The sequence below is a fragment of the Syngnathus floridae genome, chromosome 14, assembly GCF_059516105.1.
Source record: "Syngnathus floridae isolate MCC-2025c chromosome 14, RoL_Sflo_1.0, whole genome shotgun sequence".
In the NCBI taxonomy this organism is placed as follows: domain Eukaryota; kingdom Metazoa; phylum Chordata; class Actinopteri; order Syngnathiformes; family Syngnathidae; genus Syngnathus; species Syngnathus floridae.
The window spans coordinates 2,085,606-2,111,351 of NC_142426.1; the positions used below are offsets into that span (position 1 = coordinate 2,085,606).

Consider the following 25,746-nt stretch of genomic DNA (forward strand, 5'->3'; position numbering starts at 1 on the left):
ACACACGTGTGTATGGAGCAACGCCCTTGGCCCTCGCCAGTGATGGTTTTGAAGGCACTTCACACAAGGCAGCGTCTGGCCAAGAGAAATGACTAATGCAGCTTCACATTGGCTCCTTCTGTGAAACAGATGTGCCCTGTTTGTAAAAAAAAAAAAAAAAAAAAAGTCCCCCAAACCCCCGCATCCCTTCACCATCCCACTCAGCATGGCAGATACCAACCACTCGTTGAAATACATGACAAAAATAAGATCCAGTGTTCATCTACATTGGGGGAATAAAAAGCAGAGACACAAACAAAATGTTGGCAATTCATCCAGAAGGACAATTTTACAAACAAACATTCCCAATCAACTATTAGTTGAGATAATTGCTCCAAATGTCAAACTACCACAGCATAGCGCCAACTACTGGCGAGGGGGACTTAATTGATGTCTGTCGTGTCCGTTTGCTGTGCAGACAAGTTGAAGATGAAAGACATAAAGGCAAATAAAGTCAAGTCAATGGATTTGATTAAAGATGCCGCGTCGGAGAGACGCCGATGAGGAGGAGAGCGAGACGAGCAGGGGATGAAAGAGGGCAAGAGGAATGCTGTGCTCTGTGCTCTGTGTGTGTGTGTGTGTGTGTGTGTGTGTGTGTGTGTGTGTGTGTGCGCGTGCACTATATGCGCTCCAGCCTCCTAATTACAGGAGGTTGCCCTGAAAAGAGTTTGCCAGCTGGGGGGATCTGTGCCTGTGCCAAGTGGACATGAAACATGCCGCGCCGGATCACAGAGGGCCCGTCTGCCCCTCTTTCATTGTCCCGCTACATGACAATGCCGGGAGGAGATTGAGGGGGGGAGTGATGTCGGAAGCATGAGGGAAAAGTAGCTCCTCCTTAATTCTAACTCTTGTCACTGTTTCACGGCTTTGCCCTCAATTCTGGGCTCCTTGCAATAGTGGAATGGAGTCCGAAGCCAGGGTCTGGAACGTATCCCTGCGTGATAAATGAGGGTTGACTGTACACCTCCCCTATGCAGTCTGTAATTGATGGGGAGCAAAAGAAAAAACAAACGACCAGGAACGTGTGAGATCAAGTTGGACCTCGGGGAGAGCGGGGGGGGGGGCTTGTTTGGTGGTGGTGGTGGTGGTGGGTTCCAATATTCCTACTCGGCACTTTCAAGGCTTTACTTACGAGCAGGGCCGGAGGATATCGCATCACCACGTTTATTTGCAGTCGCCGGTGTGGAGCTCAGCGCACCCCCGCCCCAAATGGACATTCCTCCTTCCAATGTTGACAAAGACGTTTTCATTTCGTGACAACGGCAACAGTCAAAGTTTAGGTCATTTCCTCACAGATCACGTTTGGTCTAATTGGCGCTCACACAAGGAGAAGTGGATTTGTCGTTAATCCTTATATTTTCCTTTTGGTGGTTTGAAGGCCCTCTTGGAATTGTTTGTTATTCTTCGGAGGAATTAATCACGCTTTCTGAATATTCTGAACTTGCAGTATAATGTCAACGTGCGATTGCGGACATCCAAAAGGGGATGCTAACCTGTGGCTATCTCCTCGTATGTAAAGACAAAGTGGAACCTCTCCTGCTGACATCTGTTCAAATCCTTTTTGACGTTTCGTATGTTAACGTCTACAGCGTCGGGGTTTTGATCCCAACAGGAACTGGGTGGCTTCGGTGAGAGAGACTCTGGCTCTGTAATTACAGGCCTCCTGAAGTAAATTATAGCTATTTGTGTCTCGTTCCTCCCATCTGGACCACCCAGGCGGTACGATCCGCCATTCTCTCTCCTTCTTGCCTTCCCTGTCTCTGTCTCTGTCTCTCTCTCTCTCTGTTTTTCCCCCGGTCCGGCCTCAAACACCTCAACTTCACAAACCGCCGCGCTCGCTCGCTCGCTCACTCCTGCTCGGCCCCAGATGGACCACTTGTCTTTTCTTTGAGTCTCCTCTCGTCTTTCCACACCGTGCTGCCACCCACCGCCCCCCCTCTCAACCCGTGGACCGCAACCTTAAAGAGACCGTTCTTGGAAAATGTTCTCCTCAGAGGGTATTTATAAAAAAAAAAAAAAACACCTTTGAGTGAGGAGACTGGGGGTTGTAACGCCCAAGTAGATGCATGTTTTACTACAAGGGGAGTTCAACTGTTAGTCCATGTGTGATTAAAGATGAATGAATAAAAGCTGCCTTGAAATAACATTGTCATTCTGTCTCCATTTGGACCAGAGTTACGACACTGACAAGGTGAAGCCAAATGTCAAAAGAAGGCCCCGCCGACATGGCTTGGTGGCTGCGAGTCATACGGACCTGATGTTTGGATGAACGTGTGTGGCCGGCCCGCCCGCCCGCCGCCCGGCGTAAACGCTGGACTCAGTCATTTCCTCTCGTCGTGACCCTTCCCTTCCCCTCAAAGCTTAGATTTCCCAGACTGAAGGAAATATAGCTCCGAGGCTTTACAGGACAGACGGAGCAGACGCAAGCTATTCTTTTCTCTTCTCTTCTCTTCTCTTCTCTTCTCTTCTCTTCTCTTCTCTTCTCTTCTCTTCTCTTCTCTTCTATTCTATTCTATTCTATTCTATTCTATTCTATTCTATTCTATTCTATTCTATTCTATTCTATTGTCGTCGGGTGGCGTACAGGCCCTCGTCCCCTGTTCCGGGCCACGCTGGGTCAGGCCAGGCCACCTTCAACGTTCAGTGTGGTAGATTAGCTGGATTAGGGGGGGCCTCTGAAAGGCCCCACGCTGTTCTGGAGGAAGACCCGAGAAGAGGAGGGCTGAAAGTGACATGTGGGCTCTTTTTTGGGGGGGTTGTTTTACCTGCTCCACAAGTGCCATGCGACCGAGTAGGGACGGCTATTTGAGCACATTTAAAGACAAGTATGCAATTCTGAGTTCCTGTTTTCATGCATGCCATTGTTGTATTTAGAGGAGAAATGCTAACGTTAGCACAGTGTGGATAATGTGTCCTAGATAATGCGTTTGTAGAATGTGAATTAAGCAGCAAAATCCACCCGTCTTTATGCATTCTGGCCATTTTGCAACTTTCTGGCGACTGAAAATGACATCAGAGTTGCTCAGGGCTCAGAAAGTGGTCATTCACAACTCAGCTTGCGAATGTCACATGACCAAAGTTAGATAACAGGTGCGACGAGTGGGTCCACATACAACATATTAGTGTAAAATAAATAAATAAATAAATAAATAAATAAATAAAAAATTGCCGTTGACTTCCTCTTTAATGCTATACAGTTATTTATTTTATTGATGGGAATTTGGGACCAGACCGGTCCAAAAACGAACCAAAATATCGTATAATTCCGTATATATTTGATTTCTATGAGATAAAGAGTGAAAAGAAATGAAGCATCCCTGTTTCTTTTCATGCTCAAGTGCACTCTGGGTGGTACCGTGACCCCCAGTCCAGTCCACAGCCTCACGCCCAAAGTCAGCTGGCTGGGATGACACCAGCTCACCCCTGACCCTACTGAGGAAAGAGCACAATAGAAAATGGATGGCTGAAAGTCACCTCTTTTGCCATTTCAAAGACACTTTTGGAGCTAGAACCAGGAGCGGACCGGACCGGTCCGGCCCGGTCCAGCCTGCCCGACCGACTGTGCTGCCCCGAGCAGATGGCTCCACTCCCAATGCAGCACCCTCATTGGCTCAAGGCTCAGTCAAGCCTTCCATTTGTTTCAGATGTTTCCCAACAAACAGCAGAAAAAAATAAAGCGGGAGGGTTTTTTTCTTCTTTTTCTTTTCTCTTCCCCTCATCCCTCTTCCTCACAACAAAAAGCAAATGGACCAAAACGTTCCCAGCCTGTAAAACAATGCCAGACTGCACTGTGGGAGTGGGAATGAGAGGCTGGGAGGGGGCGCAAAAAAAAAACAAAAAAAAGACAAGCTGGCACTAGCTGGCTTTTACCTACAGTGCAAACTTTTGATCTCACTCTATATTCTACTCAGCTACGGTTAGATGATCTTAAAATGGGCAGAATTCCACCCAGCGAAAAAAGCCATACCTGTATGTGAGAAGAAGTCGTTTCCAGTCAAAAAGACTTCAGTTTCACTTCCAGTCTATTCACATGTGCCAGCGGCGTTAGCCACCGCACATAAATTTCCAGCGGGGCTGGCATTTCGGCACTTTCCATTTCCATATGTATAGGCTTGCCTCTGCTAATTATGCTAATCGGGCCCAGTATTGGCCACAGTGAAAAATAGTCACATTAGACACTCCACTGACCGCTAATACTGCTTAATGTGTGCTTGAAACATACATTCATCCCGGCAAATTTTTCCACGTTGCTGGTCGAAATGAATTTATTGAGCCAGGCAATCATTTCTTTCTTTCTTTCTTTCTTTCTTTCTTTCTTTCTTTCTTTCTTTCTTTCTTTCTTTCTTTCTTTCTTTCTTTCTTTCTTTCTTTCTTTCTTTCTTTCTTTCTTTTTCTTCTTCTCTTACAAGTGCCAAGACAGCAACCAGTCTCCCTGGACATCTCCGTTTTATACGTATGACAAGGATGTAAAGACAGAGGGAAATAGCGCAAACTCAATGGTGACTGCTGGTGTCGCACGGACAAAGACAAGAAGCGTCGGCCAAAGAAAAGAAAGGGTGACACCGCGTATTGATTGACATTTCATGATCCCATTTGTTGCTTTGTGGCCTTTCAAAGAATTGTCCATTTGAGAACCGGGGCCTCGTTAGACTTATGTGGTAAGTATCCATCCAAGCATGTTCAGGGTCGCAGGTGAACTCCAGCCTATCGCCGTTGACTCGGAGCAACGGCGTGTTTGGATATAACGGGCTCATCGTTTTTTGCCAATTGTATACTGTTGTTGGTTGGATGGCATGACATAGACGTTTACACATGAAACCATTCAGATTGATTCATTTTTTTATCTATATTTTTGGTGTGTGGAGGGGGGCGAGAAAGGCAAGGCGTGACTTGAGCGGAAGGATGGAGTGTAAAAAATAAAGGTGGGTGGGTGGGGGGTTGAAATAAACATTTGGAGGTGACCCAGGTTGACTCGGCTCTTTATTTGTTGGCTCTACCAGTGAGGTCCCAGGCCCTGAGCGCTGGGAGTTTATTTATCTAGCTGGGGCACCCAGCGCGCACTATTCACCTTGAATAATGCCTGCTCAAGCTAGCTCCCTTTCTCTCTTGCAACTGGGCCGCTGTGTGCGCTCGCTCACATGAATTGTAGCATTTACCTGCTGTGATTTGTTTACAAAGGAGGAGGAGGAGGGGGTGGGAGTTCATTTGCGTTTTCTCGTTCTCTTTTCTCTCATCAAGCCTCATTTGGGTGCTGGTTTACCGTAGCGCACATTGCTGCGGTCTGGAGAACGAGCGATCCCACTCCTCTCGTCCTCTTTATGGCACATGTGGTCCGCCTGCTCGGCCCCTGCTCTCGTATTTGGACAGTTGGAATCACTGAACGTGTCTTCTGTCACGGCTCACCAAAAATTAGGAAGCATTTGTTTACAGAATCACTGAGGCCTTTTTTTTTTCGTTTTTTTACCCCCACAGATGTTTTTTTTTTTCCAATAGCAACACCTCACCAATGACAGGACTGTGATGCTCGAAAAGGAGACAAGGCAAGGCAAAAAAGTGTCAGCGAGTCATAAACTTGCAGCCTTCCTGTCTCAACCATCCCCCCCCTCCCCCTGGGTGTCTACTCCCATCATTCTCCTCTTCCTGCATCTCGCTCTGTCTCTTTTTTACGACTCCCCCCTTTTTACTCCCCTTCCCAAGGACAATACTGGCCGGGTCACACGTTGCCAAGCTCAACGATGACACTTGAAAGGAGGGTAGTGATTATTTGCAGTATGCAAATGTCCTTTACGTTCTCAAAGATATGCAGGATGTCATATTTTCTCTGCGGTCTTTAAAATCCCTCATCAGACTAAACACCCTTATTCTACCACACAGGTGTAAAGACCAAAAGAACGCTCATGGAGGAGGAAGGAAGGAAGGAAGGAAGGAAGGAAGGAAGGAAGGAAGGAAGGAAGGAAGGAAGGAAGGAAGGAAGGAAGGAAGGAAGGAAGGAAGGAAGGAAGGAAGGAAGGAAGGAAGGAAGGAAGGAAGGAAGGAAGGAAGGAAGGACGCCCGGAATCTCAAGTCACAAGTCAGGCTGTGTACGCAGAAAGGTGACAATGTACGTGTGTGGCGTGAGGACAGTTGTCAAAATAACACGGCGCCGTGCCGCGCAGATGATGACACCTCTGCAAGCACATTGTTTTAACATATTTGCAAAGGTCAAAGTTGATCGTTGTTGTAAAAAATGGCATATATCTTGCCTTAAAATCCCAATATAGATATTTGATGACTTATTTTCACTAGCGGAACTAGAAGGGGGGGGCGTTGGGGGCACTGGCCCCATCAAAATATGTATTTTTTCTCTCCATTTCCCCCCATTCAGTGCAGTGCTGATTTTGCATCCTTTTAAGCATTTGAATTCTCTTTCAAAGAGTTTCTACATGACTTTCGACTCTATATTATTCCAATTGTCATATTCAAGGCTTCACACTGACACAGCTATTAGTCTCGACACGCTCATACATGCCTCCCAAAAGGGTCCAATTTCCAAAGAAAATGATGGGTGCGCTTTTGTCTTGCGGTTTGTGTGCGACCGTGTGAGCGTTTACTTGATTTTGTGCGTGCGAGAACTAACCTCTCCTTGTCCCACAACCACTTTACTCTCCATTGAGGCCCCTAGCGGCTTTGTGAACGGGCTATTGGTGGAAACAAGGCAGGCAGAAACTTTAGAAACATGGCCACGGCCTCTTAAAGGCACAGCATCCCTTTTTAAGCACCCCACCACTCACTCACTCGCTCACTCACACACACACCCCACACACTCTCCCTCCTCATTGCCCCTTCCTTCCTTCTTTCGTTCAGTCCCACAGCAAAACAACTGGCACGCAAACATCTAAACATCTCTTTTAAAAAGCACGTCTTGGCCAATTAGCTCAAAGGGTAATCCGAACAAAATTTTGACACTATTAAGAAGTGAAAGGGAAAATAAACAGGGACTTCTTTTTTTTTTTTGCTGCTGATAATGACTCAATCTTGACCAATAAGGCTCAAAAGGTCTCAATTGAACAATGACATATCACGAGCGTGCGGCTCCTCGGACAGCTCCGCTCAGGCTGACACGGTGGGCCCAAAAAGGCCCTATAGGCTCTGTTTATATTCACCAACTGCTGTGGCGCTTTTAGAGCGTGCAAAACAGGTGGGTAAACTTCAGCTGCATTCACTTAGATTTTTTTTTCTACTCATGAAGGAGGAGGAGGAGGTAGGGCAGGAGGCGGTGCCTTGCCTGCCTCGCCTCTTGTTGAATGGAATCCAAGAATAGTTAGGGACCACACAGGGAGCTGCAGAGGAGGAGGGAGGGAGGGAGGGATGCGGGGGGAGGTGTCCGACACCCCCGGTACCCCCCCCCCCCCCTCCCCTCTCAAAGATGGCTAACCATTCACACAGTCCATCTGCTGCAGGGATCAGCCGCGGCACTGAAAGCCAGGGGGTTTAAAAGGAATTTTGGCCAGTGTGAAAAACCAAATAAAGCTGCTTCTGCCCCCTGAACAAAAATGAAATAAAAACGTGCAGATAAAACGGCCGGCCAGCCTACAGAGAGCGTGTGAGGTGCGACATGGTCACTTTCCAGTGGACGGGCTCCCTCCCTCGGGCTCCCTCCCTCCCTCCCTCCCTCCCGGTAATAGACGCAGATGGAATCGTTCCGACGACATAATTGCACCGACTGTTGATAAATGGTAGCTTGATGCAAATTGAGTCGGGTGCATTGTTGGAGTCTCAAGCGGCTAGCTGTCTAGAGCGACATGACGTCAGCTGTGGGCTCCATCCATATCCAAGACCCGACCGACACTGAGCTCAGAGCCCGACTCGGGAAGATTCTCCCATTTGTGTCGAATCAAAAAGAGTCATTGGTGACGTTCAGTAATTCTACTGATATTCACAGCGTTTCACATAGAAAACTTGACTTTACGGCTGTGCTTACGTCATGATCATACTCATGGAACTCGGTTGTAAACGAAAGACCTCCCTGTATTTTCAACCAAACGGAATGTGTCAACATGTGACACCAAAAGTGCCGCCTCAATAAAATCAGATGACACAAGCTCAGTGTTGCTGTTAAAGCCCCAAGTGGCACCAAACAACTTGGAGAGCAATAAATGAAGGCACGGCGGCCTATAAAAGAAAAAGAAAACAATTCCAAACTCACCTTCCACCCACAGCTGTTCAATGTCCGTCTCGATGGCGGCGACTCGGAGTCCCACCGAGAGGGCGCCGAACACCAAGAGTCCGATAAAGAGTACCTTCCCGCAGTGCCTCTGGATGTGGCAGCCCAGAGAAAACAGCAGGGCCTGGAACCTGGCACGGATCCACAGGGGGGCTTTTTGACCTACCGCCTTCCCCTAGGATGAGAGCGCGCGCGAGAGAGATAGGAGTCAGTCAATATTATGATACATACTGTAAACTACAAGCCTGATACGAAAGCTTCCCAAATTCTGTGTCCCTTATCAATGACAAAACCATCGCGCGGCCAACAAGAATGTTTACATTTTCACTTATAGCATATTTGTGCTTATCTGTCTGTATTTATTTTTGGGTGGGCCTTTATGGTCAGCTCAGATTCTGGCTATATTTTTGGTGTACCAGTACATCCCTAACATTGTGATAGCATCCATCTTCTGTCACTAGCCAATCACAAGGCATGATTATTGGACAATATTATGTACAGTACATTTGCAGCTCCACGAGATTTTTTATTTTTTTTTCCCTTTGCGCGAGTTTCGGAGCAACCCGTGACTGTCGGAACCCGGCATCCATCGAAGCTGAGGTCGAATCTCCCATCCCATCCCATCCCATCCCATCCCATCCCATGACGCAACGCAATTTAAGAGGATTGGAAGGCCAACATCAGGCCTTTGAATGGCTTCAATTAACACAGTGGGAGGCACAAACGTTCCGCATTAATCAAGCAGATGACTAACTTTTGTGCATATTGAAAACAAGCCTGCAACTCATCTATCTTGCTGGATGGCGCGCATATTTGTTTGAAATGTTGCTTGCGAGCGCTGCAACTGTCATCGCTGTGTTTTTTCCTCTCCCCTTCCTCCCTCCCTCCCTCCTCTCTGCGGTGCTGAAACACATCCAAGCATCCGGGCGGTCCAAAAAGATGCTTTGTCAGATCAAACTCAATCAGTGAATTCCTTCACAGGACCCACCGCATTTCCAAACAAGAGCCTGGCGGAGCCCACCGCGTTGCTCTGACGGCTTGCCTTCAGCCAAAAACACACACACGGATGTGTGACGTTATAACAACACGTTTGCATTTTACATTTCTTTGGAGCGGTCAATACTTGTGGATACTTCTAGCAAATGCTTACTGCTTCATCACAGCACGCCTTGATTTGAAGTTCTCTGCACAGGTGTTGAAACAGGTTTGGCTTTTCAGTGCGGTTCAATCATATAGGAGACTTTAAAGACTTTAGTTCCTAGAGAGCTGTGTGCTTTGGGGGGCCCCCAGAAAAGGACTAGAGTTCCGATAAAAACCACCCCCAACTGACAACAAAAAGTCCCGTAACTCATGTAATGATGACAGATTTGATGTGATGTCAAGATTAGAGTCTTTGGAAGATGGCTCCAAGAGGGCTGCTTTGGGAACCCCCAAGTATGAGACTACATCCTAAACCCAAGAAAAGAGCAAAAGCCCTTAAGTGGTCAAAGTGAACTCACTAAAAAGTGGCGTGCGACTTGTGGAGGTTCTGGGACCCCCACTTGAGGACTACCCACTCCTTAAACAATGAAGGTCCTTGTAAAACAAGATCCCTGACTGTAAATTCATTGAAGTGAATGATGAAGCAGTTAATGACTACCTGCACTAAAAAGTCCAACTTTGTCATCCATATACATGAGACTTTGCAGACCCCAGCAAAAGCAAGAAAAAGAAGAAGAAGAAGAAGAAGAAGAAGAAGAAGAAGAAGAAGAAGAAGAAGAAGAAATTTAGAACAAAAATGTGCCCTTGAGAATCAAATCCTGGGTGATCACCTTTGAGATGTGTTTAAGTGCGAAAGCGGCATGGCAGTAACCGCTGGGTGTCCGGAGCGCGTCGGCGGCTGCGGCGGGCGGCCGGGAGCGCGCGTAGCTCGGGGGTAACTCTCCAAAGACGCCGGCCCCTGGTGGGACCCCGCTATCCGAGGCCATGGTCCGAAGAGGCTTGGGGGGCAAAGCGACACACAAAGCGGCTGCGATTTCACAGAGCGCCGCAGTAATCCGACATGGGAGAGGAGCGCGTCCGGCGCCGACGAGTTGCAAGAAAGTGTCCTGCTAGTCGAACGAGTCGCCGCCAAACTCCATCCCAACATTATGCGCCCAAATCCGTAAAGGTCCTTCAGTCGTCATTCGATCGCGGACTTGTTCAAAACACGCACATACGAAATAAAGTTGTTGGGGAAAAACAAAACCAAAAAGTGCGTCTCAGATCGTATTGGTGGGAGTAGTTGGAGCAGCGGTGATATCTCTCTTCTTGATGCTGCTGGTGGTCGCGCGTCGCGTCACGTCACGTCGCGTCACGTCACGTCTAGCTCCGATCGCGCTGCGGCAACGTTTGGACCAGCTCGCCTCTCGGCAAATCTTGAAAAGGGAGCTTTGATGGAAAAGTGCCGCGGCTCCCATTGGCCGAGGAAGAGGCAAATTACTTTGCAAACATCGCCTATTATTAGCTGCTAAGCAACAGCTCACCAAAGTGGAGAGCGAGCGAGCGAGGGAGCGAGCAGTGAGGGAATGCAGTGAGAGCGAGAGAGGCAGAGAGAGAGAGGCAGAGAGAGACCGGAGACCACCCAGGCTGCAGCCTGGGCTGGAAGGGGGAGGAGGGATGGAGAGAGCGAGCGCGAGCGCGCGCGCGCGAGAGAGAGAGAGAGAGAGAGAGAGAGAGAGAGAGAGAGAGAGAGAGAGAGAGAGAGAGAGAGAGAGAGAGAGAGAGAGAGAGAGAGAGAGAGAGAGAGAGAGAGAGAGAGAGAGAGAGAGAGAGAGAGAGAGAGAGAGAGAGAGAGAGAGAGAGAGGAACTCTTTCAATAAAGCCCGCACACGCACGCTTGGTTGCTGACTGCATGCTTGTGCACATTACTCCCTGTTTGTACACAGAATTCCCAGATTGAAAGCTCCATGTTAGTGGACATTATTCCAAGTGGAGCCTATTATTCTTGGTTAGGGTTCCCTACAATTCTGCCTTATCATTCTGTTACTTTCCCCGTTTTACTTCTATCCACTTTCACAACAGCTGCTGCCCTAACAACAAGCTTTACAGAACGGAAAACATTTTCTGCCTGTTTGTACTCGGCATTCCTTCGTCTTGTTCCAGTTATTCTGCGGTTCTGCATTGATGTACTTTACTCCATATAATTTCCTGTTTGTTTAGACTATTCCCTCTTATTGTTTCCAGTTTGTGAACATGAAACCAACAATCCCTACATCAGCATTTATGTCGACTTTTGACATAAAGTGACTTTTGACTTCAATGTGAACCCAATGTGCAATGGCGGGTTTTTTGTTTTGTTTTAAATGAGTCCATAGTGCGTTTGCAATGTACAGCTCTGACTTGTTTACGGTTGAAGGAAATTGTTTCTAACAATTTTTGGAACCCGACTAAACTTATGGTAAATATCTTGAAAATATTACTATGTGGTTCTCTACAACCACAATTATGCATCCCTCTATTTACTATATATCAGCACACACATCTTTGTCGTGCATGCAAGTTTGCAAAAATAAGATGAGCACTCGTAATAGGAGTGACATTAAAACATAACAGGACTTGAATTAAAGAAAAAAGACTCGGAGGTGGCTGCCTGGTTCAGAGTGACACTCTTATCTAAGGCGACTCTTTGGAACAGTTCCATGTCTTGATATGCATGATTTCATGAGTTCACAAAGGCGCTCACATGAGCCTGGAAAAAAGGTTCCCAGACAAAACTGTTTTATAATCCTCCAAAATAAATAAATAAATAAAAAAGCTCCTAAGTGTGGTTTGCAAAGTCAAAAGTATAAGGGTGAACAAACGTGTCACAATAGCATACGGCGCTGCCATTTGTCAAGCGCCTGGTGCTAATTTGAGCCCTTTTGCTTGACTTAAAAACAATTGGAAGCTGATGTGGAGTAATTGGATTTAGGTGTTGGCGCCACGGCTTGAGTCCACTACTGACAGCTGCACGTTTGGGGACCGCGCACGTTCACAAACTTGGCTTTTCTGGCCTTTGTACCGGCCGGGAGGGCGCGAGGCATCAATCATGTCATTCGTCCCATCCCATCAAATCATCTTTTCCCAATGGAATCATATTTGACATTGCCCCTCAGCCACCAGGGGGCAGTACAATACAGACATCATGCATAAATAAGAGTTTCACAACTAAGTTACTGTAAGCTGGCAGTAATAGGATTCATTTTTGTATCTGAATATAGATATGTGTATTGTCTGTGTTGCTGCACCGTTTGTGTTGAAATATCCAGCAACGTCAATGCAAGTTTGGATGGCCCGCCAACAGAGCCCGCCTCTGCTAACCTCCGATTTATTCCTCATAATTATCTGTTCCCATGGGCTCACCACCTGTGGGAGGGGCCGAAGGGGTCGGGTGCAATGTGAGCTGGGTGGCAGCCAAAGGCAGGGACCTTGGCGGTCTGATCCCCGGCTGCAGAAGCTGGCTCTTCGCACATGGAATGTCACCTCTCTGGCTGGAAAGGATCCCGAGCTGGTGTGCGAGGCAGAAAAATTCCGACTAGATATAGTTGGACTAGCCTCCACGCACAGTTTGGGTTCCGGTACAAGCCCTCTCGAGAGGGGCTGGACTCTCTTCCACTCTGGAGTTGCCCACGGTGAGAGGCGTCGAGCAGGTGTGGGTATACTTATTGCCCCCCGGCTGGGCGCCTGCACATTGGGGTTCACCCCGGTGAACGAGAGGGTAGCCTCCCTCCGCCTTCGGGTGGGGGGACGGGTTCTGACTGTTGTTTGTGTCTATGCACCAAACGGCAGCTCAGAGTACCCACCCTTCTTGGGGTCCCTGGAGGAAGTGCTGGAGAGCGCTCCTTCTGGGGACTCCATCGTTCTACTGGGTGACTTCAATGCTCACGTGGGCAATGAGAGTGAGACCTGGAAGGGCGTGATTAGGAGGAAGGCCCCCCCCCCGATCTGAACCCGAGCGGTGTTCTATTGTTGGACTTCTGTGCTGGACACGGATTTTCAATAATGAACACCATGTTCAAGCATAAGGGTGTCCATGTGTGCACTTGGCACCAGGACACCCTAGGCCGCAGTTCGATGATCGACTTTGTAGTCGTGTCATCGGATTTGCAGCCGCATGTTTTGGACACTCGGGGGAAGAGAGGGGCGGAGCTGTCAACTGATCACCACCTGGTGGTGGGTTGGCTCCGATGGTGGGGGAAGATGCTGGTCCGACCAGGCAGACCCAAACGCTCTGTGAGGGTCTGCTGGGAACGTCTGGCAGAATCTCCTGTCAGGAAGAGCTTCAACTCCCACCTCCGGCAGAGCTTTTCCCACGTCCCGGGGGAGGCGGGGGACATTGAGTCTGAGTGGACCATGTTCCGCGCCTCCATTGTTGAGGCGGCCGACCGGAGCTGTGGCCGTAAGGTCGTTGGTGCCTGTCGTGGCGGCAATCCCCGAACCCGCTGGTGGACACCGGCGGTAAGGGATGCCGTCAAGCTGAAGAAGGAGTCCTATCGGGCCGTTTTGGGCTGCGGGACTCCGGAGGCAGCTGACAAGTACCGGATGACCAAGCGGAACGCGGCTTCGGCGGTTGCTGAGGCAAAAACCCGGGCGTGGGAGGAGTTTGGTGAGGCCATGGAGAATGACTTTCGGACGGTTTCGAGGAAATTCTGGTCCACCATCCGGCGTCTCAGGAGGGGGAAGCAGTGCAACATCAACACTGTTTACAGTGGGGATGGCGTGCTGCTGACCTAAACTCAGGACGTCGTGAGTCGGTGGGGAGAATACTTCGAAGACCTCCTCAATTCCACCTACACGCCTTCCATTGAGGAAGCAGGGCCTGGAGACTCTGAGGCGGATTCTCCAATCTCTGGGGTCGAAGTCACTGAGGTAGTGACAAGGCTCGGTGGCAAGGCCCCGGGGTTGGATGAGATCCGCCCGGAGTTCTTAAAGGCTCTGGATGTTGTGGGGCTATCATGGCTGACACGCCTCTACAACGTTGCGTGGACATCGGGGACAGTGCCTCTGGATTGGCAGACTGGGGTGGTGGTTCCCCTCTTTAAGAAGGGGGACCGGAGGGTGTGTTCCAATTACAGGGGAATCACACTCCTCAGCCTCCCTGGTAAGGTCTATTCAGGGGTGCTGGAGAGGAGGGTCCGTCGGGAGGTCGAACCTCGGATTCAGGAGGAGCAGTGTGGCTTTCGTCCTGGCCGTGGAACAGTGGACCAGCTCTACACCCTCGGCAGGATCCTCGAGGGTGCATGGGAGTTCGCCCAACCAGTCCACATGTGTTTTGTGGACTTGGAGAAGGCGTTCGACCGTGTCCCTTGGGAGGTTCTGTGGAGGGTGCTTCGGGAGTACAGGGTGCCGGGCCAACTGATAAGGGCGGTTCGGTCCCTGTATCACCGATGCCAGAGTCTGGTCCGCATTTCCGGCAGTAAGTCGGATTCGTTCCCAGTGAGGGTTGGACTCCGCCAAGGCTGCCCTTTGTCACCAATTCTGTTCATAATTTTTATGGACAGAATTTCTAGGCGCAGCCGAGGTGTTGAGGGGGTCCGGTTTGGGGACCTCAGCATCGCGTCTCTGCTTTTTGCAGATGACGTGGTGCTGTTGGCTTCTTCAGGCCGTGATCTCCAGCTCTCGCTGGAACGGTTCGCAGCCGAGTGTGAAGCGGTCGGGATGAGGGTCAGCATCTCCAAATCCGAGTCCATGGTCCTCGATCGGAAAAAGGTGGAATGCCCTCTCCAGATCGGGGATGAGATCCTGCCCCAAGTATCTTGGAGTCTTGTTCACGATTTAGGGGAGGATGGAGCGCGAGATCGACAGGCGGATCGGTGCAGCGTCTGCAGTAATGCGGACCCTGTATCGGTCCGTTGTGGTGAAGAGAGAGCTGAGCCAAAAGGCAAAGCTCTCAATTTACTGGTCGATTTACGCTCCTACCCTCACCCATGGTCACGAGCTATGGGTCGTGACCGAAAGAACGAGATCCCGGATACAAGCGGCTGAAATGAGTTCCGGGCTCTCCCTTAGAGATAGGGTGAGAAGCTCGGTCATCCGGGAGAGACTCGGAGTAGAGTCGCGACTCCTCCACGTTGAGAGGAGCCAGATGAGGTGGCTCGGGCATCTTATCAGGATGCCTCCTGGACGCCTCCCTGGGGAGGTGTTCCGGGCATGTCCCACCGGTAGGAGACCCCGGGGACGACCCAGGACGCGCTGGAGAGACTATCTCTCAGCTCGCCTGGGAACGCCTTGGGATCCCCCGGGATGAGCTGGATAAAGTGGATGGGGAGAGGGAAGTCTGGGAGTCCCTCCTAAAGCTGCTGCCCCCGCGACCCGACCCCGGATAAGCGGAAGAAGATGGATGGATGGATGGATGGATGGATGGATGGATGGATGGATGGATGGATGGATGGATGGATAATTATCTGTTCATATGGAGGCAGCCATATATAACTGGAACACACCCGCGTTTCGGGGAAGGGCACTTTTGGTTCTCTCTCTCTCTCTCTCTCTCTCTCTCTCTCTCTCTCTCTCTCTCTCTCTCTCTCTCTCTCTCTCTCTCTCTCTCTCTCTCTCTCTCTCTCTCTCGCATTGCGCCGGAACACGGCTTGACAGGCTAGGTCCGGGTTTGAGTGGTAGAGGGAAACAGGCAGCTGGAAATGGGAGCTCAAGTGGAATGTGAGGAATTGGGTTGTGCGGTAGGGGCCCCCTTCAAGCCTAACAAACTCAGGGAGGTCCGAGGCCTGGTCTGGAGGCCTTGGATAAATAAACCGTCTTAGATGACCATGCGTGGTGCAGATATCTGCCATCACAGCACCTTGTAGTGCGTACACAAACCACCCAGGACTCTCTCTGGTCTCTCGTGCATCCACTCGACTCAGACCTCCATTTTTTTGTTTTAAACGCCTCGCGATTGCCTCCATCTTTCCCGTGGCTCGCCTCCCGACTTGTGTGTGCATTTCATCTCTCCCCAGTGCATGCATCCATCCGTCTGTCCGTCCGTGTACGCATGCATGCATGGCTGTCCGTCTGGGGCTGCGTATGGAAGCACTCTGGCATCCAGTCACCTCACAACAGCCAACACCCACCCTCAAGGTTCAGAGCCACAATGCGTTGATTTTGCAACCAAAGTGGACTCACTCACTCACGGCTGCTCCAAAATTCCTTTTCGTCCTTTGACTGAATGAAGGGCCTCAAATGTAGTGAAGATTAAACATATGACACGTCTTCTACTATGAGACAGCAGCGCATTTTCAGATATTTGATGTCACTCAAAGATGTCACAAGTCTTTTTAGGGCTTTCATTTTTGCAGAAGTTTTGCTTTTTTCCCCTCATAGTATCACAATTTCATTTCCATATGATTTTTCTTGAATGATTTTGACTTTATGCATAACAAAACGCTTTAAAAAAATGGTGTCCCATTATTCTTGCAAGGTTTCTTTCTCGTGACATTTGACTTTTTTCTTGAAAAAGAGACTTGAACTATGACTTTTTTCTCGTCTACGTCATTTTCTTTTAATGTGACTGTCAAGGCATTTAATATATATATATATACCGTAATTTCCGGACTGTAAGTCGCGTTTTTTTTCATAGTTTGGATAGGGGGGCGACTTATACTCAGGAGCGACTTATATGTTTTTTTTCACAAATTTTTACTTGATCATTAAGACATCACTTACTTACAAGTATAGTTGACCACTTCCCATGTTATTTTTAGTATAGTTGATCACTTCATATGCTCTTATATCTTTATCTTGAACATATTCAAACATAAAAAATAGAGAAAACATCAAATAAAGCAATTAACACTTTAAAGCACCATATCCAATAATATTATATAATGTTATTATTTACTATTATTTGTTTATTTATCATTTATTCAACACTCTTATTTATTCATTGTTTGTGCCTTCTTGGATTTTTTGGTGTTGCTTGTATGCATATGTGTACTATCTCACCGAGGGATAGTGGGAACGTAATTTCAATCTCTTTGTGTGTCTTAGTATATGAAAAAAAATCGACAATAAAGCAGACTTTGACTTTGATAAAACAACCAAATAAATAAAACAAAAAACTACATCTGAAAAAAATTATATTTTCAGACGAAACTGGATGAGGGCGCTCTAAATTTCACCGTTGGCCGTGACTCATCAACTGGGTGGGCTTAAGAAAAATGGCACCAAAAAGAAACTCATATTTTGCAGGTTACAAACTTCAAGTTGTAAAATGTGCAGCTGAAAACAGTAATCGAGCAGCAAAAAGAAAGTTTGGAGAACCGTGATGTACCAATGGATTACTATTTCAAGTGACGTCAGTGGCACGGCGCGGCGCGGCGGTTGTTTACATAAAGGACAAACGTACCCACGTAAGGACTACCGGCATCATTAGCGGTGATCATTTCTAAGTGACATGGAAGACAAAGAGTTTGAAGGAATTAAGGATTTGGAGTGACATAAAAGGTTTGAAAAACTATTATGGCTTTTACGCACGCCCGGTCCTACTCTACTGAGTCGGGGGCCGGCGCTCGGCCGAGTGGCTGTCCGCGAACGGTGCATGGGGCTCGGACATGGCCATTACGCACGCCCGGTCCTATGCCATGGAGCTCTTGTGTCTGGAAGTCCACGCCGCCACATGCTTGGAAGTTTGTTTTGTTTAATAAAGAGCCGTTTACCAAACCCACGTCTATCCTGTGTGTATATACGTATATATATATATATATATATATATATACACAATATAGTTATATACTAGATCTGTGGAATAAAGACAAGGCTGACGTCAGGGCGCACGCGCGGCGATGTTGACAAAGGACGAGGAATTTGATCGATGTATTTAATGGATTTAAAGTGCACGGATGGTTTGATAATATTATTGGCTTATATTATAGTTATTTGAAATATAGTTTATCTATCGTTATATGAGCCTGTGGAATATTTTGAAGTGCAAGCGCCCTCAGCCGCGTGCACCCATTGTTGACAAAGAACGATCGATAGATTTAATGAATTGGAGTGCCACCGATGGTTTTATAAACCTGTTATTCATGTAATAGTTGTCCTTAATCACTCTATATGTTACGTCAGGCCCGTTCTCAGCTCTTTGTTTGTGTTTGTCATGTTAGCATACCTATCGTTTAGCCTGTTGTTGCTATTTAATGAATTGGAGTGACACCGATGGTTTTATAAACATGTTATTCATGTAATAGTTGTCCTTAATCACTCTATATGTTACGTTAGGCCCGTTCTCAGCTCTTTGTTTGTGTTTGTCATGTTAGCATACCTATCGTTTAGCCTGTTGTTGCTATTTAATGAATTGGAGTGACACCGATGGTTTTATAAACATGTTATTCATGTAATAGTTGTCCTTAATCACTCTATATGTTACGTCAGGCCCGTTCTCAGCTCTTTGTTTGTGTTTGTCACGTTAGCATACCTATCGTTTAGCCTGTTGTTGCTATCGTTTAGCCTGTTGTTTCTCGTTCATGACTGTTTTTGGTGTGGGATTTTGTCGAATAAATTGCCCCCCAAAATGCGACTTATACTCCGGAGCGACTTATATATGTTTTTTCACTTTTTGGGGCATTTTATGGCTGGTGCGACTTATACTCTGGAGCGACTTATAGTCCGTAAAATACGGTATATGCTATAATAAAAAATGTTTTAACAACAAGTCATATCAAACAAAAGCTTAGTATAAACATGCCAGGTTGGCATTGCAAATAACAATCTGCTCTCATTTTCCTTACCTGAAAAAAATTAAGGTTTCATAAAACTTGAAAAATCAAAATTGGACTACTACATTTGAGTGTTCACCGTACTTTACCATAATTTGGAAAGGCAACAAGTTACCCAGAGTGACACTTTTCCCGCATTAAAAAGGCCTCTTGTCAGTGTCGGAGAAGCTGCCTGCCTGCCACTCACCCACCCACAGTCTCAGAACCACAAGATTAATTATGATAATGCATTGCTTTGGCGCCTTTTGTCGCCCTAATGAATAGTTGCCTTTCTGGGGGCCAAAAACACACAAAACCACAGAAATGCACTTTTTGTCAAGTCTTTGTTTGTGCGCTTGTAACAGAGGTATTGTCGGGGGAGCGGAGCAGGTGGCGACGCCGACCCGGCTGGACCTGTGCTCTTAAAACAAACCTCGCAAGTCTCGCAGTGTGTGTGTGTGTGTGTGTGTGTGTGTGTGTGTGTGTGTGTGTGTGTGTGTGTGTGTGCGCGCGAGGCAATGTTAGCAAACACAAGGGTAACCGTTTTGAAATAACATCCATTCACAACAGTCAGTCACGTCTGATTTAAGAGAAGAATTACTGGGAGAATGATGGGCATTAACAATCCGAATTTGGATCAGCACCACATGTACAATGGAATGTCTACAAATAACATGTGGTGGAAATGAATTTACAAACAAGCTATCAAATAAGTTGGGTCACTCACTTGCACCTATATTTGCCATTATTCCCATGACGTAACCCTTTTCTTCTTTTGGTAAAATTAGCTCATAAAATGAGGCGTTTGTAACATTGCAACTATTCTTTTCCCCTCATGCAACTTTTGAAGTTGTCGTGGCAACTTTTGGAATGTCACACATTGTACATTTCCCCCACCTTACAACTGCAATGTTCTTTTTTCAAGACATCGCTATTGTTTATTGTTTCGAAAAAAACACAAGGGCTGACCGTATAGAGAAAATCCCCAACACGGCTGGCGAAAGATGTGTCATGTCTATGGATGGCAATGCCATAAACAGTGGAATGGGAGATAAAAGGCCACCTGAGTGTAAATCAGGTTGCTGGTGTGTTTCTTCTGGTGACCATTTAAGATGTGATCCCAATCAACCACCCAGCCAATGCTTAGCTAATTAGCTTGGGGGGCCTGGCCTCCACCGTGACGTGACAGACAGGCAGGCATGTCTGACTATGTGTGTGTGTGTGTGTGTGTGTGTGTGTGTGTGTGTGTGTGTGTGTGTGTGTGTGTGTGTGTGAGTGGAGTTGTGATGTTGTACTTGGTATCTCCGTCGCGACGCACACGCACATTGTTTGCGACATAAGCAAGTGTTGCAACTCCAAAGCTTGTGAAAAGGCTGCATGCATTCAGATGTTTAAGTCAAAGACCCGGCCGGGGGTAGGTAGTTGGGTTGGGTTGGGGTGGCGTTGCTATGTGTTAGTTGGAGGTGGGCTCAGAGGGTGAGGGTGGAGGCAGGGGAGGGTCATCTTGAAAGGTAACGTGTGGAAGGAAAAAAAACCAAAAGAAAAAGTGGGTGGGAGGGAGGGAGGAAATTCATTTGTGGCCGGAGAACACAGAAGACAAATTGAGGAAGTGTTGTGCTAATATGTCGGGGTCAGCGGCAAATACACACACACACACACACACACACACACACACACACACACACACACACACACACACACACACACACACACACACACACACACACACACACACACACACACACACACACATACACACACACACACACACACACACACACACACACACGTTTCTGACTGACTGCCACTTGGGTGGGCTGCTCCCTCCCTCGCTCGCTCGCTCTGTGTCTCCTTGCTCACCCACGATCAGCCTTCAAGCCATGAAGTCACCCAGCTTCTTCTGGACCAACCCCCCCACCGACACTGCCACCGCAACACCCCCATCTCCTTAGCCCCCCCCACCCCCTCCTCCTTAGATCTACAACTCCACCCTACCTTCTCTCCTCTGTGTCCAGATTTATCTCCACGTTAAGTCCTGCCCTGTATTATCCGTTGAAATGATTCTTTAAGCTCTGTTTCTGCAAGAACAGCAAAGAAAATAAATGGAGACATCAATATGGAAAATGGACATTTAGAAAAGGTTGCTAGGTTGGCAACACTTTCTGCCTCCTGTTGATGTCATTTGTGGGAACTGTTTCCAATTGTAAAGAATAATACTTAAGTCACATTTTCATTCAACAATGAACAATAAACCACAATGTAGTTACCAGCTAGCTTAGCTTCTTAGTATATTTCATATTGTTCCTTTTCTTTGTAAATTCCTGCAGTCTAGATACCCTGTGGCATCGTGTTGTATCTCACAAGTGAGTCTTTGGTAGAGACACTCAACATTGTCATTTTTGGTTTCACAAAAAGCCTCCAAGTAAAACATCTCAGACGTACGTAGATATGCGCTCTGAACGTTCACGTCTCACCTCATGAATTTGATGGGAGGAAGGTCACGCCTTCCTTCCTTCCTTCCCTCCTTCTACCAGCAATATTCTCCACAAAACGCACTGTTTTTCTTATTCAGAGTGATTCATTGCAACTCTAGACTTTCATTTCCAGACATCATTTTCATTACTTTTCAGGGAAAACAAAAGGCGAAGGCCGATACGTCTAAAAAGTTGGCCGGAGGGAGCCAAGCCATCCTTGACGACCACACGCACTGCGTTGCGTGCATGCCGTGACGAGCGCAAAGGGTTAGTGCGGCTGGAGTAGCAAAGCAGTAACAACAGCTGTATTTTATTTTGGAGCGTTAGGGCCATGTGAGAGACATCAGAGGGTGTCAACATCACAATTGGACCATCAACTGTCAACACCCATTTGGAAGACTGAGGTAACCACACCACGCTGAAAACAATGCCATGTGAACATTCTTGTTCAAATTCCCTCGATTCAAAGTGGGACATTGATGCCAGATGAACATTGTCTACAACAACCCATGTAGGACGTTGACATCAAAAATGCTTTCACGCATCCTACTTTTGACTTTTCTTGACTTTACAAACTCACAGTACTCGTACTTGAGTGCATTTTTGGCTACTCTACCCGCCTCGCCTCGCCTCGCCTCGCCTCGGTAGGTCCAGAACTACCAAGTGACTTTGTGAGACGGCCACACGCAGGTAAGTGTAAGCATCGATGTGCGAACACACACGAGCAAACACGCCAATGAACTGGTAGGCGGGCTTCTTGGCCACGGTGGCGTTGTCTTGAGGGGACTCTGGGGTCTTTGTATAAATATACAAAAGCTTTATGCAAACACCAGCAGCTGCCACGTCTCATCATGAGCCGCGCGAGAGAGGTCAGAGTGCGAGATGGTTGAAAAATGCTCAAGACTGTGAGAGCCCCAAATGTGGTTTGGACCACGTTCGGTCGGGTGTGCCTTGCAAATGGAGACACTGGCTGCTAAAATAAAGCGATTGTTTTTTTTATAATGACTCGTGACAAAAGTCAACAAAAGTTGACAAACAGCCTGAAATCTTCACGTCAGTGAATTCATTGAACGCTTTCATGCAGAAAAAATATATTTGCCTCAACGTGCTAGTCAATGAATCATGTTTTGTTGTGAAAAATGTGCCAAAGAATACATGATTGAAACAGTTCTATCAAACCTTTGTAACTCTTTGTGAGTGTGGTGTTAAAAGTTCGCGCCTTTTTCCCCCAGCTTGGATTAGCTAATGAGTTCCTGACTTTTGAGCGCGTCAATGCACGCGATTTGTGGCATCACATTTGTAGTCGGACTTATGAAAAGCATCTCGCGGTTTGTGAGGTTCTTCCCAACCACATGACGGGCTGGCTACCGACGAGACTGTACAGCGACATTGGAGGGGGCCTTTCAAAGTCAATTTCATTTAAGTGTTTTATGCTCTCTCATCAGTGAGACTTTCCTCCGACCGCTACTGACACATCAAAAATCATCCTTTTTTTGTTTTGTTTTTTTATACTCAGACACAAAAGGAAAGCGAGGCCGTCATAAATCACACGCAAACACAAAGCTTCCACATAGACAACTCTGTACGCGTCATCTCTAAAGAACTTCCAACCTGTAATTTAAGAAATACTCTGTCGAAGGGATGCAATAAATCTTGTGACACCAAAAGGGGAAAAAGATGAGGTTGGGGGAAGAAAAGAAAGAAGAAAGGCGTCGGCTGTGAGTATGCTTCCAAGGAGTGTGTGTGCGTGTGTGTGTGTGTGCGTGTGAGGGCGGAGTGTTGCTGTTAACTGATACAGGATCATGTTGGGTGGTCCAGAAGTGACACATACACCATTTTTGTGTACAAATAAACGGAACCCCCCACACCATTGTGGTCACCACTCTCACCGCTTATGCTCGACATCTCTGGTTTTCACAGCTGCACAGCGTGCAACGTCAAGCGCGCACGCGCGCACGCACACACACACACACACACACACACACACACACACACACACACACACACACACACACACACACACACACACACACACACACACACACACACACACACACACACACACACTGGGAACACAAAGAGGGAGGAGCACGCCACACTCCTATCAGCGGAACTCAATCATCGAGTACGGCGATTAGGAAAGCGCAGTAATAATAAAAGCACCATGTGAAAAGAAGGAGTTGAGTGGATTTGAGTTTTTATTGAAACACAACTTACAACGAGTGTAAAGTGTGTCAGCGCTTTCCGGATTGTGACTGTCAGGTGAGGTCACTTAGATCTCCATCAGCTGGTCTGTGCCAACAATGACCTCATTGGTCCGCTCAGCTATAGACACAAAACACAAAATGACAACAGTCAAACTGGAAGGGAAGAAAACAGAGGTGGCCTTCTTTTGCAATATTCTGGAAAAACATCTTTGCCATGTAAATTGCATTCAGAATTCATTAGAGTTCATTCCAACCTAATATAATAATAAGTTCATTAGTTTACAACCTGCATTTGTATAAACATCACACACATTCAGGACAAAAGAGGAAACACTAAAGCCAATCCTAACATGACGGGAGATTGTTTTTTTTTTTTTTTTTTGCCTTCAAGCCTAATTCGTAGTTTCTGATGCTTTTGAATTCCGCCGAGATGAGCCAGCTCCAGAGGCAGATGCGGCGTGGCCAGACTTAGCTCATGTTGCCTGCTACCTGAACCCCACAAAGGAAACAGATGATGCCTGAAAGTACGTCTGCCTTCTGCCGCCCGCCCGCCACGCACGCCTCTGCCCGAGCCCTCCGACATCTGGAGCCATCCAAAGCAAACGCTGAAAGAGAATAATGTTCCATTCACGCCAAGCGCCTTCTAGTGTGAAGGAATCTCTTTGCAAACGGGTTTTTCCTCAGCTGTGTGGATGGGAAGACAAATGGGGCGTGGGACAGCGAGACTGAGGCTGCTGGATTTATTGCCGTGACTTGTCCCTAACCCAAATACTGAGGTAACCTGACGTCCGAGCGCCTCCGCTTTTGTTTGTCCACTTATGAGACGCCGTTTGGTCCAGTTTTGTGTTGAGAGGAAATATAGAGTTGAAAGTGAGCTGAACCGCCGTAGCTATAAAGGCAGCATCACGGAAAGTAATGATGACAAAAAACAATGGCTGCCGTATCTGGAGCAAGTTGGCTCACCGCTATAGGTATAAAGGCAGCATCACGCAAAGTAATGATGACAAAAAACAATGGCTGCCGTATCTGGAGAAAGTTGGCTCACCGCTGTCGGTAGAAAGGCAGCATCACGCAAAGTAATGATGACCAAAAAAATGGCTGCCGTATCTGGAGAAAGTTGGCTCACCGCTGTATTTACCAATCCGAACTCAATCGGAACGAAAAGTTTTTTCCACACCACGATGCAGGTGGATGAGCCCACAGTGACACGCCATACGCGGCGGTCAAGTCAGTCTGACGGCTCACCGGTGGACATTACAGGCAATGTGGAATTAATCAAAACACACCCAGTGTTTGTGTGCCATTTCAAAGCACACAGCACAAAGGTACAGTGTGTGTGTGTGTGTGTGTGTGTGTGTGTGTGTGTGTGTATGCTCTAATATCAACACCTGACAGCAGTGTGCGTGTGCATGTGTGTTTGTGTGGCGGACGGTCTGGGTGGTCCTTCTCTCCTCACAGCTTGAGAAGTACTGATCATGTAACGTCTTCAGCAGCCTACATTGCTTCTTTTTTTTTTTATCACGTTAATGTCATCATATGCGACATTATCTGTCATCTATTCTTCTTTCTTTCTTTTTATTTCATTTGATATATTCCTGCATCTAGCTTCCTTTGAATATGATCAATTTGTTCTTCCTTTTTACTCTCTACGAATCTGTTTTTTTAACTGTAAATCTTCCGTACCTTCCACACATAAACGAGGTAACCCCCTCTGTAATTCCAACATTCCTAAACCAAATTTGCAAGCCTAGAGTGGCGTTTTTGAATTTTTTTTGCTGACTTTCAGGAAAGGAGTGTAAAATGATTCGATTTACACCGGTGTAGCCGTCCGTCTCGGTGCAGGCAAAACAAATATTTCATCAACTAAACTGCTATTCGGGCCATTAAAGAGACAAAAGATGAAGCTTCGTCTTTGTCTGACAAAACTTTGGCTGCCTGGCTTACGCGCTACAATTACGCAAGCAGGTTTCCAGCATGGGATGATATCATGTCAGCAACTGCGTGCTTTGCCAGTAGTTGCACCTCTGCCAAAAACCACCATCTGATTTGCTACACTGCAGAATCTCCCTAAAAAAAAAAAAAAACCCAAAGAGGAAGCTGCCTATCTTTATAGCACAATGATGTCCAAAACAATG

The 25,746-nt window shown here is 47.2% G+C and overlaps 2 protein-coding genes across 3 annotated transcripts in view; both read right to left on the reverse strand.

The window, feature by feature from the left end:
* The window catches only part of ptch2 (patched 2), a 36,583-nt gene extending 15,593 nt beyond the window's left edge, over positions 1-20,990 (reverse strand). The window contains exons 1-2 of one of the 2 annotated variants that reach the window (XM_088396073.1): positions 20,926-20,990; positions 8,225-8,417 (exon numbers count right to left, since the gene is read on the reverse strand). Coding sequence is in view for 1 of the 2 variants with exons in the window: in XM_088396072.1 (XP_088252198.1) it covers positions 8,225-8,417; positions 10,054-10,209 (349 nt within the window). In the remaining variant the exon portion in view is untranslated. Of the gene's footprint in view, positions 1-8,224; positions 8,418-10,053; positions 10,769-20,925 lie in introns of those variants that run through there. The other variant, XM_088396072.1, reaches the window with a different exon arrangement.
* A 2,594-nt stretch (positions 20,991-23,584) lies between these two features.
* Positions 23,585-25,746, reverse strand: part of eif2b3 (eukaryotic translation initiation factor 2B, subunit 3 gamma) — a 16,761-nt gene continuing 14,599 nt past the window's right edge. Inside the window, exon 12 of the mRNA XM_088396075.1 lies at positions 23,585-23,729. Within this exon, the coding sequence (XP_088252201.1) occupies positions 23,677-23,729 (53 nt within the window). The 3' untranslated portion in view covers positions 23,585-23,676. The remainder of the gene's footprint in view (positions 23,730-25,746) is intronic.